Source organism: Thunnus maccoyii, chromosome 19 (assembly GCF_910596095.1).
Source record: "Thunnus maccoyii chromosome 19, fThuMac1.1, whole genome shotgun sequence".
NCBI lineage: Eukaryota > Metazoa > Chordata > Actinopteri > Scombriformes > Scombridae > Thunnus > Thunnus maccoyii.
The window spans coordinates 1,305,122-1,326,240 of record NC_056551.1 but is presented as its reverse complement, the minus strand read 5'-3'; the positions used below and the strand labels follow the sequence as shown (position 1 = coordinate 1,326,240).

At 39.6% G+C, this 21,119-nt stretch overlaps 1 protein-coding gene across 1 annotated transcript in view; it reads right to left on the bottom strand.

Annotated features, from left to right (window-relative positions):
- slc12a2 (solute carrier family 12 member 2) overlaps window positions 1-21,119 on the bottom strand; it is a 72,234-nt gene that overhangs the window by 19,021 nt on the left and 32,094 nt on the right. Inside the window, exons 4-18 of the mRNA XM_042394384.1 lie at window positions 20,198-20,293; window positions 14,635-14,774; window positions 13,761-13,871; window positions 13,466-13,574; window positions 13,207-13,331; window positions 12,231-12,315; window positions 11,985-12,145; window positions 11,777-11,884; window positions 11,517-11,640; window positions 10,855-10,956; window positions 7,075-7,230; window positions 5,662-5,761; window positions 4,476-4,587; window positions 2,273-2,413; window positions 1,006-1,112 (exon numbers count right to left, since the gene is read on the bottom strand). Of these exons, the coding sequence (XP_042250318.1) occupies window positions 1,006-1,112; window positions 2,273-2,413; window positions 4,476-4,587; window positions 5,662-5,761; window positions 7,075-7,230; window positions 10,855-10,956; window positions 11,517-11,640; window positions 11,777-11,884; window positions 11,985-12,145; window positions 12,231-12,315; window positions 13,207-13,331; window positions 13,466-13,574; window positions 13,761-13,871; window positions 14,635-14,774; window positions 20,198-20,293 (1,777 nt within the window). The remainder of the gene's footprint in view (window positions 1-1,005; window positions 1,113-2,272; window positions 2,414-4,475; window positions 4,588-5,661; window positions 5,762-7,074; window positions 7,231-10,854; window positions 10,957-11,516; window positions 11,641-11,776; window positions 11,885-11,984; window positions 12,146-12,230; window positions 12,316-13,206; window positions 13,332-13,465; window positions 13,575-13,760; window positions 13,872-14,634; window positions 14,775-20,197; window positions 20,294-21,119) is intronic.

The window sequence follows — 21,119 nt, the reverse complement described above, 5'->3', positions numbered from 1 at the left end:
TGCGCGTGCACGGTTGATCCTGATCTTACTGTACTACAGAATGAGGACAGTTCAGGATACTGACTAAGGCTGTAGTGTCTGTGCAAGAATAATCTGTTAATGACATAATCTGATATTAACAAACTTCATGCTTTTTTAAGCTTATACTGTTTAACTATTTATTGTGTTTACGTGGTGAATATTCCTAAATACATTTTTGCATGAGGCGACACACTTCCTACTGTCTATATGTACACAAGAGTGATACATTTAATTCATTAATGGGCCTGTGTGTGTGTGTGTGTGTGTGTGTGTGTGTGTGTCTGACTATGTTACCTCATGTTCTATCACATTGCTTTTCAGAGTCAGAGTTGCTATGCATCCATGGATCTAGGGAGACTGAGTCATTTATAGACTATCTCTCAGAAAATGTGCCTTCCTGCATCCTGCAGCCCACAAATTTAAGTGTTACTATCAAAAGAAAGTCTTCATTAAGTATTCATGCACCAGAAAAATTTGAAAGTCACAGCATCTGTAAAAGCTGCTTCACTGTTGCATCAAAGCGGTATTCTAGAAGATGTGATGAAATGACACCTTAACGTGATCCATAAGACAGTCTGACTGAAGATAAGAAGTTGTCTCAGTAAATAATGTTAGGCAGAGACATGCCGTATATTTTACATCAAACAATAAAGGAAGGAGTCTCTATGTATGTCTGTCTGTTCTTTGCTTTTCTTGACAATCGCTCATCTGATCAACTTCACAGCTGTATTGCTGTCGACCCAAGGAAGTGCAGTGTCGAGTGTGAAGTTGTTTGGACGAGCGGTTCTCGAGAAAGCTGCAAGCAGTAATACCGGAGGCACTAATCTTTGAAATGTAAGGTTACATTGAAATAAAGGTCTTATTCAGTGTTTGCTTTTTTAACTGTAGTAGAGAATTTAAAACTGCACATGTGTGTTACAATGAGGTGACTGCTGAGTCTTTCCAGTCAGTCTTTATGATATGTTATGAAACAGCTGGACCTACTGGATCATACTGATGTAAGTCTCCACATTCATCATGTCGCCGTCCCTCCAGTCGTTCTTGAAGCCCAGCACCAGGGTGTTGGGCTTGAGGCGACCCAGACCTGCAGCCTTGAGAGGGAAGAAGGATCAGAATCAAAATCCTATGAATTCACACCCTAAGTCATCTCTTAAAGGCTAGCTACTTCCAAACAATCACTGACACTGTCGTTCTAGAGCAGAAATGGAGACGAATGGAGACATTCATTGCGAGTACTCTAAGGGAATATTCTCACTAGAGTCAATTCATTCACTCTCACACTGTTTATCACTTTCAGCATTAACACTTGAGATGGAAACTTTGGTAGCATGTATGAGTATGACTCACCCCTGTGAGCACTACCTCATTACTTCTAGTGCCAATTGAACTTAAAGTATAAATTTAAAAACATGAGAAAATAGAAGAAACAGGATATAGTCTGTAAACTTCATTTCTCACCAGACATACCAGGACATCAAAAAAAGTTGAAATCTTCCACAACTTACTTTCAGATGTTAACACCATATTTAGGACTAAAGACTCTGATATTCTATATTTTCTTCTTGTCAACAAATTTCATGTGAATGTATCCTCTTAACAAGTATTACCTGTGTATCCAAAGCTTATCTATCTTATTCCTTTGTGCCGTAGATCTCCATTATTGTCCAAAAACTATTAAAAACACATGAGTCACACTGTTGCACTGGGTGACATGATCCTTAATCTTTTTTTTTTTTTTTAAAAAAAGAAACTTAAACAAAACAAGAAAGTATAAAACCAATGAGCTTGGAGCAGCAGGGAATCTCTCCTCTGTTGTTTTTTTTTGCCTGATCATATGCAGGCTAATGGAGATAGTGGGTTGAACAAATAATGATAATTAGATTTTACATGTATTGAGATCATATGAGACAAATTAAGGCCCCTTAAATTCAATAAACTGATTTCAAACGTTTCTCGTTGGCACCGGTTTTGAACAACTGTGAGAAATGTACCATTAGGAGCATGTGCTTATTAACAGCAACAAACACTTACAGATTGCACTGAGCCAACAACACTGGCTGTTGGTACTTGCTGGCACTTGTTTCATGAGTCAATGAGAAGCTTCTGGGAATTTATCTTTGCACTTAGACGTCAGACTTATCTCAGTGCACTTGTTTGCCGTTTACTCAGTGATATCCTCCACAGCCACAGGGGCTAAAAATCCATTTGAGATCTCATTTCTAGCACCACTGTAGCAGTGAGGTGCTCCTACCTGGAGCAGGTACTGGGAGCCCTGCCTCATGTCCTCGGCAAACACCGGCGTGTAGAAGGCTTTGGTCTCATTCTTCAGCAGCCAGCGCTGGTATCGGGCCTGGTCTGTTGCCAGATCTTTGAAGTTTGGCCTTCTGTAGCCCTGTGGAGAGACACACACACACACACACACACCAAATACCATCAAATCCACCAGCCTTTTATTTATCAGAGTTGGATATTCAGAACAATTTCCGAGAATGACCCCAAAGGCAAATTCTTGTGTAGGTTCCCAAGGTCAAAAATCACAGGATGTCTAATTTAATCAGAAATAATCACAGAGTGAGTTTAGCCTGTGGAACAAACCCTGCTCTGAATCTCCTCATCAGGGAGTTTGTTTGTTTCTGAAGAAAAGAGCTCACAACACTTCTCTTCAGCCAGGAAACTGTAATGCCATTAGAAGGGAATGTTTGCACCATTTAACTTGTGCTGAGCTCTCTCTCAGTCCTAATGGAAGCAATGGAAGCAGGCAGGAGGGCGGATCAGAGGCTACTTGTGGAGGGCAGTGTGCTCCACCGAGCCAGAGTGCTGCTGGACTTCACAGAGCCTGCATTCATCCAATGAAAATGGCCTTTCCATTGTAAAGCAGTTATGCCTGGCAAGGGATTTGTAAAAAGGCGTTTTACATGCTGTATAAGGGAGTGGAACAAACACATCAATCGTATCACCACTGAGCCTCACTGCTCTGCTCTCTACTGAGCTGTCAGCTGACTCAAACACAGTTAGACTGTGCAAAGACGGGGAAGAAATCACACAAGTGTGATGTTTGAAAGGAAAAAATAGCTTTAAATGAATAAACAATTAATTACTTCAAGCAAGACAACAAAATACTGATCAGTAGCTGGTTGGAAGTTTAAACTTACTAACCCTAATTACAATGTAAAAAATTCTTATCAAACATATTCATTGATGTTATGTGTTTGAATTAAAAGTGAATATCAGCTGATTTCATTTTTACATTTTTAAATATCAACCTCCAGTACGGCTCAGCCTGTACAAAGTGCTGCATTGTAACTAGCTTGATGAATGTATGGCCTGATTTGAGTTAAAAGAGGTAGAGTAAGAAACAGAACATGGACAAAGTTATTTTTAGGTGACAATCAGACTGAAATTCAATAAGTTAGTAACCTCAAATGATACTGTACAGGCTCCATTCAGTGTCACAACTATAACAACTGGTGACAACAATGATAACCTCAATCAACCAACATCCTCAAAGGTTTAAAACTAAACTAGCTGGGATATGTGGAAAAATGTCTTATGTGTTGGTTGTTTCATGACAGAATTAAACCAAACCAATTTCATTATGACTAGACTGTAAATGAAAATATATTAAGTACAGTGAAACCCTAACCCTAACCCTAACCCCTAACCCATAACCCCTAACCCATAACCCTAACCCTAACCCATAACCCCTAACCCTAACCCTAACCCATAACCCTAACCCAGCAAAAAAAACAAACAAAAAAAAAAACACAACATGGCTTAAATTTACTTAATTAACTTAATATTATGGCAATAAAAATAGACTTCATGAGCCAGTAATGTCTGTTATTTAGAATGTACAAATGTTGTACACATCACTCAGATCTGTAGCAGGTAAGACAGTCCTTGTGTTTTGGTGGTGCAACTCCACTTAATTAACCAGTAGTTTGACACCAACTAGTAGTTGCTGAGAGCTTAGTGAGGACTTTACAGACTCACTAAGTAATGGATTTGCAAATAGCTGGTGTAACCCCATCCAGGGGCCCACACAGTGCAGCTGAGCCTCTCTTTCAGTCTGGTTGCTAGTCTGTGACATCAGCCTTTGTGGCCACAACACCAGTTACTAAAGCACTTCAAATACCTGTATGATGGCTAGTGTATCAGGAGGGTAAAGAGAAAAAAGGGCATATGGACACATGACTGTTGTTTTAAGAAAAACTTGAAAATTGTGAACCTGTCCTTTATTTACTGTTGACTGTGTGACATGGAGTCAAAATGTTGACATCATATAGTCTCTCTGAGAGATTCTTTTCAAAACCATTTGCAGTATTTAATCAGATGCTTTCATCAATAATATCATATTTGTCTGAATTGGAAGTCATTTAGGACCATTAGTGGGTTTTCAGAACACATTTTAATAACCACAAAAAGACAACACCACCACCAGAGTGTCTGCTCACCGTGCGAACATGACCACAGATCATCAGGCCTACGTTCTTAGTGAAGCTGGAGACCAGGTCCAGTAGAGCGGGACGAGAGTTGGGGTAACCAGTCATCACCATACACTGAGGTCTATACAGACATTCAAAAGCAAGAACAACAACACGTCAGCACTGTATGAACAGTAGTTTCCATGTTTCTGCAGTCACACTGACAGCATTATCGGCTTTGAAATCTGCAGCCACTTTCTCTCTAACCTTCACAGTGGCCTCTATCCTTCTTAGCATGGGACAAAAAAAAAAAAAAAAAAAAAACAGAAGCAGAGTAGCGCACATCAAAGCAAATATGTTAAGCACCATGGGATTTAATGGAGGAGCTCAGAAGAACACACCAGTCATTTTGAAGACACCATCAGATGTCTCTTAATCTCCTGCTTGGTTTGCTGCCATGGGAACAGTCCAAGCACATTATCACTAACACGCCAATGCTCCATGGGCAAGTATTAACTAATAAAAACATAGAACATGGTCAATACAGTAATAACGCCGGCTTCTTGCTTAATTAATACGCTCAAGCAAGCTAAAAAACTGACAAAATGAGTTATTGAAGTTTGTATTTTACACTATGAACTGTGTTGGACAGCAACTGCAGTGTGTCAGCTGTCAGTCCAATTATTTTTACTTGATAATCTATACACATACACACACACACACATATATATATATATATATATATATATATATATATATATATATGCTATATATATAGCATATATATGACACATTTTATTACAAAGGGTTAAAATGTGTTAATGTTTCCCAAAATAAGGTATTGAAAAAAAGTATTGCTTTGGCGTTGGTACTCAAATCGCAGGTATTATACTATCATACCCAGTACACATACTGAGGCATATCTAAACTGTCCACAGGGCCATAGCATGTAAAACTGCTCCATACTATTTCAGGGAATAATACATGGCCCTGCTCCCTGTATGAGTGCACATGTATAATACATGTATGTATGTACATTTGCAGTTGAGGTAAGTAGTGTGATTACAGCACTTGCTCATGTGTTAAAACATTAGTCTATGGATAATATACAAGGTAAAATATTATCATCTACACTTTCAATCTGATTTTTTTCATTAAGATAGGGTCTGGTTCAGCTGTAATGGCAGGCTTGTTTATAGTAAGTAGTGTTTGGTACCTGAAGTTCTTGATATGGTCTTCCACTCCGCTAAGGTGGAGAGTGTGGGTCAGAGCCTGGTGGTAGGTCAGAGCCTGGGTTGATGAGCCCCAGTTCACATCTGGAGGGGAGGAACGCATGCAGGCAGAAACACACAGTGGAGTTAGGAAGTGTGTTTACGGGTCGCCCTGCTGGGGCCAAAGGCCGGCTGACCCATGTGGTGTTACAGGCAGTGAGAAGGCCTCGTATGTGTGTGTAGCTGCATGTCAAACTGAGTGTGCACACAGGTGTGTGTTCAGAGCTGCAAGGTCAGCTCTGTGTTTGAAGAGGTGCGGGATGTGTGTTGGGGGGGTCATGCATTCGTCAGGACTCAACTGGAACAACTTGACAGTCCAGTATCATGTAGAAAGTTATATTTGAATTTACATTTTCTAAATACATCCTCATTTGTTTACAGTTTTTTTTTTGTATTATCACTATTTAGACTTTTTTCAGTAAAAGAACAGTCCAACGTTTTAAGAATTGTTTGCTGTCTTACCCAGTCAGATGAGGACATCAATACACATTTCATCTCCGTGCATCCAGTGCAGCGATAGTTCCAGGACATATTTAGCCTAGCTTAGCATACAGCTATAGGCTAAAGACTTAGCATCATTTTGTCATAGGTAAGGTCATGTACACCCTGGACCTAGCTTAGCTTAGCACTAGACTGGAAGCAGGTAGTAAATGCTACTGCTACAACAGAATCAGAACTATCTTATTTAGTTGTTGTATCATGAGCAGTTAAGTGTTGAAGCCATTTCTTCAAACACTGCTGGGTGCAGTGACTCTAAACTGCACATTGACTAATATAAAAGGAAGATTTAGCTCATTATCACCATTTTAATAGCAACCCTTCAGTGTTTCATGTTAATATCGTGCTTTATCTACAGCATTTAACTTTAATTTATTTTTTAACACAAGTTACACAATCAAGACAATAATGTGTAAATAAGACAGCTTTGGATTTGTTAGCGTGCTTTCACCTTTGGTTGATCTTGGCTGGTGCTTTCATTCAGCTTAGATCTTTTTAAATACTGAAAGAATTAAAATAAAAGATTTCACTTTTTTTTATTATTATATTTCTTGAAATTAGCAAGTTTAAAATAAATAAAGCAAAATGACTAAAATGAGATTTGAAGTGGGGAGAATCATGATTAATTTTGCTCAACTATCATATACTGTCGTATTTAAGCTGCTTTGTGATTCTATCATCTCTCAAATTATACCAAAGGTATACCTTTTTGAAAATTGGTGCAGTCTGTGTGTTACTTTCAGCCCGTTCACCTCTACAGTGTCTGTTTTCATACTACCACTGAAGGCCTTGATGTCAGAAATATTCTAATTACTTAACATACAAAGTGGCTCTAAACGAGCTGTGTTTGTGTAACTCACCTGGCTTCTTGTAGCTGACATAGATATAGAGACCCAGGACAATGACGTTAGTGAAGAGAGCAGCCCACCAGTTGATGACGAACATCACCACACAGCACAACACAGCTCCAGCAAGAGAAACCCACATGTTGTAGTATTTGAAGCTGGGACGCCACCCTGGGGTGCCGATGAAAGCAAGTCACAACAATGCAGCAAAAAGACATTCCAAAAAAAAAAAAAACTACAATGAACTGACAGCGCTAGTCACATACTGTATGGATATTTTGATTAAGATTCATTATTTTGTTAAACTGAGGAAAAGCACTTCATGTTGAGTAGAAGTCAGATGTGTCATATAACCTGCTTCAAATTGAAACATTTTTCCATTCATTCTCATCATTAACATGGTTTTAAAATAGTAAATGTTGCTGTTAAAGAGCATTAATAAAGTTAAAGTTCAAGTTGGATATGTGCTTGTGTTAAAGAATGAGAGTTAGCAGCCTGTTAGACTGAAGACCAGAATGTTATACCAGCTATTAGGGACCAGATTTATTTACTGGGTACCACAGAAACTAGACTAGTGGGATTTTAGTGATGGGATACAGTTGGACTGTGTGTGGTTACACAATGACAGAGTCTAAAACAAACCACAGGACATAAAGGGTACATGGACGGTGCCATTTCTCTCAGCCCCATTTTATATGCCGCTGAGAGCAGAGAGAGACTGGCCCTGAAGAGGCTAGAACACCAAATGGGGTTTATAGTTTGTGGTTCCAGAGGCAGTAAAATCCATTAGTCAATGTTTGGATTACTGCTCCCCTCTAATTGAGTCATGTACCATTTAAGTCCATGTAATTATATGACCTGCTTGGAGGAATTAGAAGCAGATAGAGAATATGTACCTGGAGGTCTGCTAGAGATTTGGTATTGAAGGGGAAGAAAGCAGAGAACTCAATATAAAAAACCCAATATACAATCCGTACAGAGCTTAACGCTACAGTTTAAAGGGTCTGTTCAACCAAAATTACAAAAAGAGATCCCTCTTCCCTCAAGTAGTAATTATCAATGCAGATAGCTGTAGTTTTATTTGACCAGGTTTCATAAGATCTTCAGATGGAATTCAGTTTGTGCAGCTTACAGCGCTGAAAAAATAGATTAAAAACAGCAACAACATCTCAACAATGTTTCCATCACTCTGGATTATCTACAGATCTGAAAAGCCGAGTTTCATTTGCCCTTTCCTCAAGTTATTTGAATGGAATTAAGAGTCGGCCGACATCAGCTGAAAAGGAGAAGCCTGCTAAGGTTACTGAAATTTCTCTTTGCTAAGAAAAAGAGTAACAAGAGAGATGAAAGATTGAATAGATTCACTGCTGTCAAGACTCGGGGAACCAGGGGGAAGCAGACCCAAAATGGAACCAGTTATCGCAAGCTAATCCTAGTTCTAACAGGGATGACTTGGTAGTTGGAAAGAGTCTGAGTGAGGTCTGTGGATTATCCAGAGTAACAGGGACACTGTCTCTGGGAAGGAATGTCATTTTTCAATTATGTGTGTCTCAAACTAAATTCCATGGTATTGCTGTGGAGGCAGAGACAGATACGTCTAACTTTTGACAAATAAAACCAAAACTGCCTGTAACACTGGAGGTAACTAATGATGCTTCACCAGAATTAAGCATGGAGCTACCCCTTTACCAACAAATAATTAGCAAACATTTAGAGTAGCATTTCTTGAAAGCTGTTTAACATCATCTTCTGAAAAAGTTATTGACATATTCAGATATTTCTGTGTAGAAACATGAGCAGAGATCAGTCTCTCTCCTTGATGTACATTGACAATACTAGCTAGTGTATTGTCCCACTAACATTACCCAGTGACAGCTCCTGGCAAACTGTTCTGATGCATCTGTCATTAAACAGCAGGGCAAAAAAAACAAAACAACAACAACAATGAAATGATGTACTCTACATTTAAATGGGTTTCAAAGTGCCAGAGGCTTTTTGTTCCAATTTAACTTAACTGTCACTCATAATCATTACCTAGTGAATCATATAAAATGACTCATCTGATGTGGCAGTGTTTCAGTAACAGTGACACACTGTAGAAACATATTTCAATGCAACGGTATAGCGTTTGAGTGACAGGAGGGCGGGAGCTAAGAAAGAGGACAGTTGCCAGTGTATCAGAAACACTGACTTAGTAAACTTATTGTAAATGTCTGACTAATGCTAGCAGCTGAAGATCACGTCCTCTTCTTCAAAGAATATGACATTATACTGCATCAAACAGTTACATTTACAGTAATAGGTCATATCAGAAAATACATACAAGTAAGAAACCTTCTTCTCTGGATTTATTGGCAACTATGAAATATATACATTGGAAATCTACTATTCTGCCAACTCTTCCATGATTTCTTCTCAAGCTGTTTGACACCTTACAAGCCTTATTGTAATATTAAAGGGAATCCCCAAGAATTTATAAAACTGTGCTTTTCAAAAACTTAGATTTTTTTAAGAACATTTTAGCCAGACATTGTACTTTGCAGTTCATTTTATGTGTACTTTTGTTTAGATCTTTCAATGTAAATGGAGTTTGTAATTTCTTACTGTAGCAAGTTTAATCACAGGTAGGCTTCGGGTATGTCCATTTAAAAAAAAGTTTAATTAAACTTTAAACTTTATTAAACCTAAAATTGTTATGTCCAAAGGCTATTTATAAAATATTACCATAACTCTCTGGCTTATACTACCCAAAAGTGGCACACCAGCATTTAAAGCAGAAAAAACATTTTAAAAAGCATGTTGTTGTTTAATGAAATGGCCAATCAGCAGACCGGCTCCCTGAGAAAATCCACACAGATCTTTAGATTCGAGTTCAACTTGGATAAATAGCAAACTATCTTCACTGTGCAGACCTTTGAGGTGCCAGAGTGTCTAAAACAGGAGAAGATATTGGTCTGTTCACAGATATCACAAACTATTAGCAAGTCTGTCTCTTCAAAAAGCTAATTATCTGGTTAGCAGCTGAGCTAACTAGCTTGCTAAATGACTCATCTGATGTGGCAGTGTTTCAGTAACAGTGACACACTGTAGACACATATTTCAATGCAACAGTATAGTGTTTGAGTGACTGAGGGAAGTAAGAAAGAGGACAGTTGAGAATGTATGGGAAACACTGTCTTAGCAAACGTATTACAAATATCTGACTAATGCTAGCAGCTGAGGACCGTACTAAGATCACATCCTCTTCTTCAAAGAGGAGGATGGCATTTTGCTTGTCCAGCTCTAAACCCTTTGTTTATCTACTTTTATGTTTTACCTTGTTCTGATTGTTCTGTGTCATCTGGTTTATTGTTATTTTACTGCTAATTCTACATCCGACCATGGAACATCAACAACAAATGGAAAATTAGCCATTTGGCTTACACTGGCACATTTACAACCATATCGAATGTCCCTGTTTAAAAATGGCAACTCACGCAAGTGATCATCAGACTGTTTCAGCCGTACACCAAGAGAATACACATTAATTCTACCTCAGAGGGTCACTTAGCTTTTCCATGGGCAGTCTGATATGACCTGTGCTGTGAGCTGTAAAACACTGGCTCTAAGCTCTTTGAGGCACTCTACAGCTCAGGACGTGTCTAAGTGCTTCAAGTAATTCCTTTTGAAATCCTATTATTTCCCATCACAGTCATTGTTTAACACCATATGACTCGTGACTCTGCTGAGCTGCTCGTTTTTACAATTTGACAAAGGATCTCTACTGTGATAAGTTTCTCAGAGTCTTGATCTTACCTGGTGAGTTAGCCAGTGAGGCATGGAACACAGAGAAGTTGATCAAGGCATAGGATGCCAAGAAAAAGTTGGAGATGATGGGGGCAATTATGTTCAGCTCAGCTGTAAGAGGAAAGCATCAAAACAGTCAACTCGGAATGGGACAAAACTTCCATCTGCAATTTCATGTCCTCCAGTCCAGCCAAAAAACTGGGGAAACATTTCAAGTAACAGTTCCATCAGGCCTAACTTTAAGTTTTACACAAATATTTAATAATAGGCAGATTCATGGTCAGATAAAGACCTATTTTGAATCTGAAGATTCTATCGCCTGTTCTGTCTCTTACTGTCAAACTTAGGTCTTTACAAACAGAAAAAAATCAATCCCGCTTTATTTTACAGTCCATAAACTAAGTTTGTGACAAGTACTATGTCATTTGGTACTAATCATAAGAAAGTTCATATTGTTTTTTACATTTTTTCATGTTCAGCTGACCTGCTGTTGGCTGACTATAAGACTCTAGGTTACTCTATCAATTCACTGGAAGTGCAAAGTCATTATGCTGTTGGATTCAACCAATTTTTTCATATTGTGGAGTGTAATGAACACTGCAGCATCTACGTACAATCTCATACAATAATAATTGCCTTATTGTGCAGATTAGCAACGTGTGCAGCCATACCGATGAGGATGAAGGCCAGAGCGATAACAAAGGTCAGGATGTATCCTCGGAGGGGCTCGTTGTTCTTGCCGTAGCCTTTGGCGAACATGCCCAGGCCAGGGTAGATGTTGTCCTTACATAAAGCCTGTGGAAACAGAAAATATTGTGTCTTCAGAATCAAAAACTACAAATGAATTACAATGCAAATCTCATTCTAAATTGCTGACTTGTTATTAGTGTAATTCCTTAGACACCTTAATGCAGTTTAGGTTGGGTCTTACCTGGAACACTTTGGGTGCACTGACCAAAGAGGCCAGAGCTGAGGACAGAGTGGCAGAGAAGATTCCAGCAGTGATGATGGGTCCAAAACCAGAAACCACACTCATGACCTGAACAGAAGGTGAAATGCAAATTGAATTATTTGACTTTTGCACCTACCAACCATCACTGTTTTCACCTCTCCCTCTGAAATGTTTGTCTGCTTCGTACTTGGAAGTCATTTTGGAGTCCGTAGCGGCAGGCATCTTTTTCATTCTTGCAGTAAGAGAAGTCATAGCCAAATTTGCAGGCAGCATCAGTGCAGTTCGTCATGAACTGAGAACTGACTGTGTCGTTCACATTTCCACTGGCGTCTCTTACGATGCAGGAGCCTGGTGTGATGAAAGGATTATTAAAACTAAGTTCATAAGTGTGATAGAAGGTAAAGAATATCATATATAGAGGGCATCACTGCACCTGTAGAGACAGCAACTCCCAGGTAGACTATTCCTGTGATCAATATGGCCAGAAGTGTTCCTCTGGGAATAGCCAGCTGTGGGTCCTGCAACACACAATCACAACACAGACTTAAGAGAACAGGCAATCTATAACTGCACAAACATTTGAATCCTTATCAATGAAGGGCTTTTAAATGATGTCATCAATCATCTAACTGCCACACTGAAGGTCATTAGCTCTCAGTAATCAGTGACGGAGAAGTCAAACAGTAAAACAATCCCAGCACCATGCAAAAGTTCCTCCAATCAGTTTTAATCACTGCCAACTCACCAAAAAAATTGTCAGAGTGGCGAATTCTTGGTTTTACTTTTAAGATTAGGAGCACTTTATCAATTTTCCTTAACTTAGGAATTGACCCCTATCTCAGACAATATTGAGGAGAGCTCCAGACCTGTTAGAAGCTGGCAGGAGAAAGCCACTTTGATGACTACTGATGACTATGAGCTTATTAAGAGATACCATTTCAGCTGAAATGTTACATTTTTGCACATGCTCATTAATTGAGGTCCTGGCAACCTCACAGCGACAAGGGAAATGCAGCTTTGAAACACTGATGATTCTGACACAACCAGTTATTGGTTCACCCTCAGCCCTGACTGCAACATCAACACAATGTGTGCTATAGAGCACAATATATGCAAGGTGCAGCACAAACACAAGCAGTGTAAATCAATGTCACTGGATGACCAAGAGAAGGCACAAAGTTTAATTATATGATCTACTTTTTTTAAATTGAAAAACAGTGTAGGAGGTAGCTCAGTTGAGTGTTTTAGTCCCAGGATGACTTAGGAAAGATTCTGTGTTTGATAAATACCGGCCCAGATCTCCCTTTTTAGTTCAGTGAAGACCTTTAGTAGAATCAATAGGACTTGCTAAATTAGCCTGATGGCTAGTTGGCTAGCTTAAAAAGACGTGTTTTGAAGTGGTGACTTACAGCGAGGTCTCCTGAAATGTTGGCTCCTGCCAGAATACCAGTGGCTGCAGGGAAAAAGATGGCAAAGACAGAGAAGAAGGTTTCCCCTCTGAAGTCCGGACCCATGTTCTCCCACATGATAGAACCTGACAGGAGAACACAAACAAGACAGCTGACAAAACATGTAGCACAAACAATGCGAATATCAGCTCTGAGGGTTGTGAGATGGCGCACATGTTCATTTTGCATTAAGAGAAGTTACACTTGAGTGTGGTCGTACCGTCATAGCCAAAGAAGCCCACAGATTCCTTCGACTTGACAGGAATGAAGGTTCCGATGAAGTAGTTAATGATGGCTGTGATGAGTACAATAAGTAAGAAGATCTGGGCCTAAAGAGAAGAAAATTAACCGATGGATGAGTCACCACTGATCTGATGTATGAATCAATCACAGCGTGTCACTGAACCTGAAAGTTTTGTCTCAAAGTCTGTCGTCAGAATTTTCATCAGGGCTTAGACTTATGCACATGTAGGTTCAATGCAGATTCGGTATAAGAGATGGGACCCAGTTCATACCTTGGCCTCCCATTCCATTCCTGCCACAGAGATGCCCAGGAGGAGGATTACTGTGATGGTGCCGATGATTCGGATATCGTTGATTTCATCCGTCATGATGGCATCGACACCCTGACAGACAAGACAAGGAGCTGTTCAAAAGGAACAACAACAAACTGCCAATGCCTTAAGAATACAAGTTACTTATTTAGTTCCATGATGGGCAGCTTACAAATCAAACAACAATTAAAACATTAAAAAAAAGAGTATTTAGGTCATTACGTTGCATAAAACAGGAACATTTGTTTGAAACGTTTGAAGGCCTTCACAGAGCAACCACATTACATTTGCCGACATAGTGACGGAGTAACCATAGGATGTCAACAAAAAACCTGCATAAGATAAAAACTGTTCCTTTCAGCTTACTCTTGATAAACTGGAAGCTTGGAAATCTGAAAGGTTTACTCTAGAGGTGCTCCAAGATAGTGAGCAGTTATCACCACCTCTACTGTTTCCATTGTAAACACATCAACTGGTGTTTTTGCATATGCGCAAAGTTTATTGCTATTTGCTGCTGCCAATTGAGTTTATCAGCTCACTATTGCAGCTTTGTGTGTCACCATAGCAACCACAAAAAACAAACAGAAGAAAACAATGGAGGACGTAATTTTACTGGTACACACCCAGACTAATATTATACCTCTTCATATCAATTACCTTGGCTAAACTTGCTATATTAATGGTGCCATTTTCTAACCATTCTCTCTGTTGGTCCAGCAGGGGGTTTAGTAAGGATGGTGCATAATCTGAGCTGAAGTGGTGGAATTGGACCAGAAGAAGACACAGCAATAAATACTAGCTGTTTGAAAGCACCATTAAGCATTGAGAGACTTACATTAAGAAGTTCCACAACAGTTTCAGCAAAGCCCACCACATACATGGCTACAGCCACTGCATTGGCGAAGGCAAAGATCAGACCAATAGAGCCTCCAAACTCTGGGCCGAGACTTCTCGAAATCAAGTAATACGCTCCACCTGGAAAGAGATGGAAATGGACAAGATGTTAGTTGTTAGTGAAAATGTGGAACAAGTTTGAATTCAACTGACTGTGTATTTACATATATATAGCATCATTCTTTTACTGAGTTTGTTCATGCATAGTCGGAGGATGGCGCAACGTCTGCATCTGAAAGTACTGCATTGGAGAATCACTGTCAACAGCCGGTTTCCTACAGCTGTCAGTTCCTCCCAGAGGAGAGCTAAAGGTCCTGTGAGCTGTCCTCAGTGTCATGACCAGAGATAGAGCCTGATTCATCTACTAAAATACCCTCAGACTTATACAAGCAGGGCCATCAGAGGCTTCCATTAGCACAATTAGCACGCTGGTCAATTATGCATCCTCCTCTTAAGAGTGCGTCATGTTGCAGGACACCATGGCCACACAAATCCAATAGTAGGGAGAGGTCTCCAGAGCAGCCCACACTCCACATCAAGCTTATTTTAGTTCCAGGATCACATATCACACTGCTAATCAGCTGTTTAAAACAGCAAGTACTTACTACCAACACAGGGCTTTAGTCTGTAGTAATACTCTTGCCTACAAACAAAGCAGCTTAGAGTTACCAGGAGGCCTGACTGGTCACTTCAGCAGCACAATGAGTGTGTGTTTTTGCATGGATTCTGTCTGTGGCACTCTGTGTTGTAGAATCAATTGTTTTACTTTTATGGCCCCGTGCACGACTGGAACTCATTTTGGTTTTGACCAGTCACCAGGTGGTTAGAAATCTCTAATCACCAACTGGATATTATCTATGCAATTATCCAGAAATAATATCCAGTTGGGTGTATCATCTATCACTGCTGAGAAACAGCTGTCAAAAAAAAAAATCCAAACCACCCCTTTAATCTTTATACATATAGATGCAGTCATCTGCTGCATAGCCCTAGCCGCACAGCAGCTGCAGTCCTCATCATTTCCCATTCACAAATACACACTCAAACACTAGAGGTGCTACAGACTGCTGTTCATTGAGAATAGAATCTTGATATAACATCATAGCGACCGAAAATGTCAGAGACTAAAAAGTCACACAGCAGTGTGACTTGGGGAAGCTAAACAGGTTCAACTTCATGCAAATGTTCTGGAGCAGGAGTAGCAATATGGAGACAACCCGTGATGCTCATGTTGATTCCCTCTGGAAACAGAAGCACGCTGTTGTTCTTTGCTCCATTCACCTACGTGAAAAGAACTTCAAACTAAAACGGACTATCATGTTCACAGATTCCCAATTCTCTATGCTACAACTTTAATGAGCTGAACAGGACTTGAATAAGAAAAACACTCAGGAAATGAATCACTTTGCCATGCGCCAGTATAACAAGATCACAACTGCCCAATCTGAGCTGAGTATGTGAATGATATACCCAACATTAAAAAGGTCTACAAGCTTCAGGCTCATGAGTCCAGATGTGTGCAGCATGGTATTCTGCAGAGTTCAGCTTCTCCTATTATTCATATTAAAAATGCAAATGTAAAATGTCATATTGTGGGCTCATGGGCTAACTAGAGCAAAACATTTAAAAGGATTTAGATGGCGACTTTCTGTATTTTTCTTCTTGTCAGCAAAATTCATGTTTGAATCCAAACCAACGATGAACTGCTCTACTAACAAGTATTGTCTGTGTATCCAAAGCCTGATACATCTTATTCCTCTGCACTGTAGACCTCCGTTGTTGTCTACTCGTACACTGCAGTGGATGACTTGTTCCTTCACCCCTGAAGACATTGGTTACTGCAACTTATTTAGAAACAGCTCCAAAGAGTAAAAATAGCGATAATATAGCAACCAGTCACTGTGCATGCGTAGAAACGCCATTTACAGAGCTTCACTAGCTTGATGTGCTACATATCACAACCTCTTGATTTTGTGCTGTTCTTTGTATTACATAATAAATTTCTCAAAGTCAAGAGGTTGTATTATGTAGCACAACAAACAAGTGAAGCTGTAAACCAAACCACGTTTCCACACATGCGCCTTGACGTCTGCCGAACTAGGAATCTTGCTCCTGAGGAATACTATATAAATGGCTATTTTTACTCTTTGGAGCCATTTCTAAACAAACTATGATAACCGCTGTCTTCAGGGAAAAGCAAGCATGTCACTCAGTGCAGCTGTGCGACTCATTGACGTGTTTTTAATAGTTTTTGGACAACAACGGATGTTTACAGCACAGTGGAATAAGACTTGATACACATGCAGTATGTAGGATGAGTTTATTGTTGGTTTGGCTCTGCACATATGCAACAATACAGAAATTAACTAGTCACATCCTTTATGGAATACCTGGAATACTTGAAGTGATTTCTGATACAATACAAACAAGCTCTGGTAGACTGTAATACAGTTAGTCTCAAGTCATGTGATTAAAATCTCACACTTTACTGGGCAGAACAGACTCATTTCACATCGCCACCCATTTGGACTCGCTGACAATGGAAACTCTACTCTGTCACAGTTCAAACAAAGTTCAATTTATACAGATTTACTATTTTTAAACACAGGATAACCAGTAAAGGATTTAGGAGGTGATCATGTATCTGAAAAGAGAAAAAAGGGTTCCATGACCCAGTGAAGTAGAAGGAAGAACCAGGGGAGGAAAAAAAGAAAAACACACTTCAGTTTAACGGTAAATATGACTCAGAACTTAGGTTTTAATGTGACAATAATTACAAAATGTAACAATGGTTCAAACTAACTCTACTGTAACAAGCCTCAACAAATCTCTGCTTTGACATTTCACTAGTGTATCATCTTACCTGAATGTAAAAAACAGCTGAAAGAAACTCTGCATTAATCATCCTCAGTGACTCTGTTCTGCCTTTTCACTAATGTCTTACACTTCAACTATCCATTAAATGTTACACTCAATGGCAGGAAGAGGAGATGAAAGTAGGTGCTGAAGGGCTGCTGGTATTGTGCGGGTGATTTAATAGTAGTAGTATAGTAGTATAATGTATAGATGATTGGTTGGGCTTGAACTGTAAGATTGTGTTTAAACATACGTTTGTATGAAAACACACAGCTCCCTTATATATTTCAATAACACGACCACCAGAACAAAACACACTTGTCCAGTAAAAAAGTTTAACCTGGTTCAACTGTTTCTGCAAAGTAATGTGATGTTTTCCAGCAAGGCGCCGCGTTGGTTAATCACACACATGCAAGCTGAAATTCCTGTTGACTTTGTAATGTGACCAGGATAATTCTACTGTGTCTGAGGATAAAATGATTGCTGCTGTGATAAAAATCCTGTCTTGTAGTATTATAAATTGTTAAGCAGTGTTTTGGTGGCTTTAAACTCATGGATCTATTAGTCAAACCCGTCTTCCTACCTTACTGGTATCTGAACACCTGGTCAGTCCTGGAACATTGTGCACTGTCATTCTCAGTGAGTTCATACATGTCAGACGCTGCTATTTTAATGCTCCATTGGCTTCCGGCGCCAAAACACTGATCATTTGACCAAACACTCAAGGTCCACATGCTTTCCACTACATTACATGATCTGTTCTCAGTTGTCATCGAGATAAATCTATACACAAGCTCGGTAGCTGTTACAATTATATCAATAGTACTTGTTTTACTTTAAGGTTTACTATGCGGGATTTGTCTGTTGGTGTTCAAAGTTGGCCTCTCCTCCCCAGCTCGACACCAGAGCGAGAGAGCGGGAACAAGTGAGAGAGAGAGAGAGCAGTGGTGGTTGAGCGAGCTGGAGAGTGAATGAAGAAAAGAAACGGCGCTGGTGAAAACAAAGCCATGAATCAGCAAAATAAAACATTATTTTGATTGTGATATGAGAAGTTTAGAGGGAAAAATCACTCTTTGGTGGAGCTGTTAACAACTCATAGACATGTGAAATGTGACCCCGACTACACACTGCTTTTTGTAAGACGTCAAAAGCCAAAAAGGTTGGAAACCACTGGTTTCATCTTTAACAATGTGTTGTATTTTAAAAGCTTGTTATATCTTGTCTTATTTATTCATTTCATTACAGTGTTAAACATAAATGTTACCACTTGATGTACTGTACTAGAGTTAGCTTATAGCTAATTTTCCTCTGCAGTCCCTTTGGCAGGTTACAATCAAAACAAATAACAGCACAATAACAGTACAAGCTACACATAATAGAACATCACATACACTCACAATGTCAACTAGAAATGACTAATGTATTCTTGTAAAATGAAGCAAGATTATTTGTGTTCATGATAAGACCCTGAGATAAAATGGAAAGTCAGTGCTTGCAGAGCTGATTATTATCCATTGTGGCAAATCTTCATCTGAAAAGTAACTAAAGCTGTCAAATAAATGTAGTGGAGTAGAAAGTACAATATTTCCCTCTGAAATGTAGTGGAGTGGAAAGTACAATATTTCCCTCTGAAATGTAGTGGAGTGGAAAGTACAATATTTCCCTCTGAAATGTAGTGGAGTGGAAGTATAAAGAAGCATCACATGGAAATACTCAATTAAAGTGCAAGTATCAGAAAATTGCACTCAAGTGCAGTACTTAAGTAAATGTACTTGGTAACTTTCCACCTCTGGTGATATGGTTGAAAGCTCCAGATACAACTAGTCAGAGGGTTGTTTGGTTTCCAGGGTCAAGAATGAACTGGGATGTTTGGTTGAACATGAATTTAACACATTGTGCACCTTTAAAAAGTCCTGGCACAAAGTATAAAAGCATTCATCAGCATGTGATTGGCTCTAGAAGAATGAACCAATCACCTTATGGAGTACAAAGGTTCTACCTCATGAGGCAGGCCTACACAAGAGGATGGCTGGGCACTCGCTATTAACAGCAAAATGACAATACTGTCTACCCACACTGTTAAACTACAAATCTAAGTACATTAAATATAACCGTTATCAATATGGATCATGGTATTCCCATAATGTACAAAAAAACATCCTCACTGAGGCCAAAAGGAAGGAATCCAATACGTGGACAACAAAAATACCATTTCTACTCTGATTTGAATTCATCTCATCTCACTATGAAATATTGAACTAGTTAGCGGCCTACTGTGCATGACCTGGTGTGAATATCCATGTCAGACCACCCTGCCAGAGCTACCACTGCTTCCATTCACTTCAACACTAAGTGTTGCAATGTGGAAACTCATTGAATTTCCCCTCTTGCTGAGACGACAGAGAGAGATGTGTTTTTAACCCTCTTACATTTAAGTCCTAACAGATCTGCACACGTGACACTGCACTGTGATGGATGACTGACTGCATACTGATAGCTGCTCACGCTGGTTAAAATCACACATGTGGATTACCTCGTTCCACATCAGGCAGAGGCTGCATGTTCTGTGAAAACTCTGCTGCTCCTGAGCAGGAGGAGTCAATATTTTTGTGTTCTTTGTGTATGCTATTAAAGAACGTGACAAATACCTCCTCGTACGAATCCGTTGGTGGCGATGGCGGAAGTGGAGAGGCCGGTGATGGTCGTCACTACGGTGGCCATGAGAACAATCAAACAGGACAGAGCTGTAGAGGAAAACACAGTGTTAAGTTCTAGGTTGAAAAGAATGTGCAACACTGTCAACAGTTTTCCAGCAGGTTTTCCAATCACTCCGAGAGCTCTGTGAAAAGTAACAAGACGGGCTTGCTGCGGAGCAGTCTGCCACATGTGTCACTTTGTGCTGATATTTCACATCAAAGTGGAGAATTATCAACAAGTGCTGGAGGGGGAGTTGACACAGTCTTGTACACAGAGTCTGAAATGACCACCCTGTGAGCACCCACATGTCAGTAAATATGGGCTGCTGGCTCGCTTTTACTGGACAGTAACATTTGAATGTATCAGTTATGTGCAGTCTTTGTCACATCAAAGCGAAACACTCCTGACCGGCCGCTGGCTGGATGATAACACCGGCCGTTACAGGGTCTTCAACTATTCCTTTAGCAGAAAAAGAAAACTGTTGACCATTCTAGCTGTTTTGCATTTAGAGGGTCATACAAGTTAGTAAGCATTCATGTTCCCAAATCTCAAGAATGAAAAGCCTGATCAGTCAAGTATGGATCTGATCACTGTGCATGGATTAAACTGTGACTTTGATGGTGATGTGATAGCTGATGACACAACACATCAAAACAGGAAGTGTGAAACTTCTTGTTTTGACAGCTGTACAGAACATGAATGTCTCCTTAAAATGTAGCAGTTTACACAATTTGTGGTAAAGTGGTAACGTTATGTGAGCTCTGAGTACATGAGAGGTGTTTTTAACATGTTAGATCTAAAGTCTGATTGGTTCTGCAATCTCTTTGTTCCTCAACATGACACTGCAATGCAGAAAACAGAAGTCTTGCACCA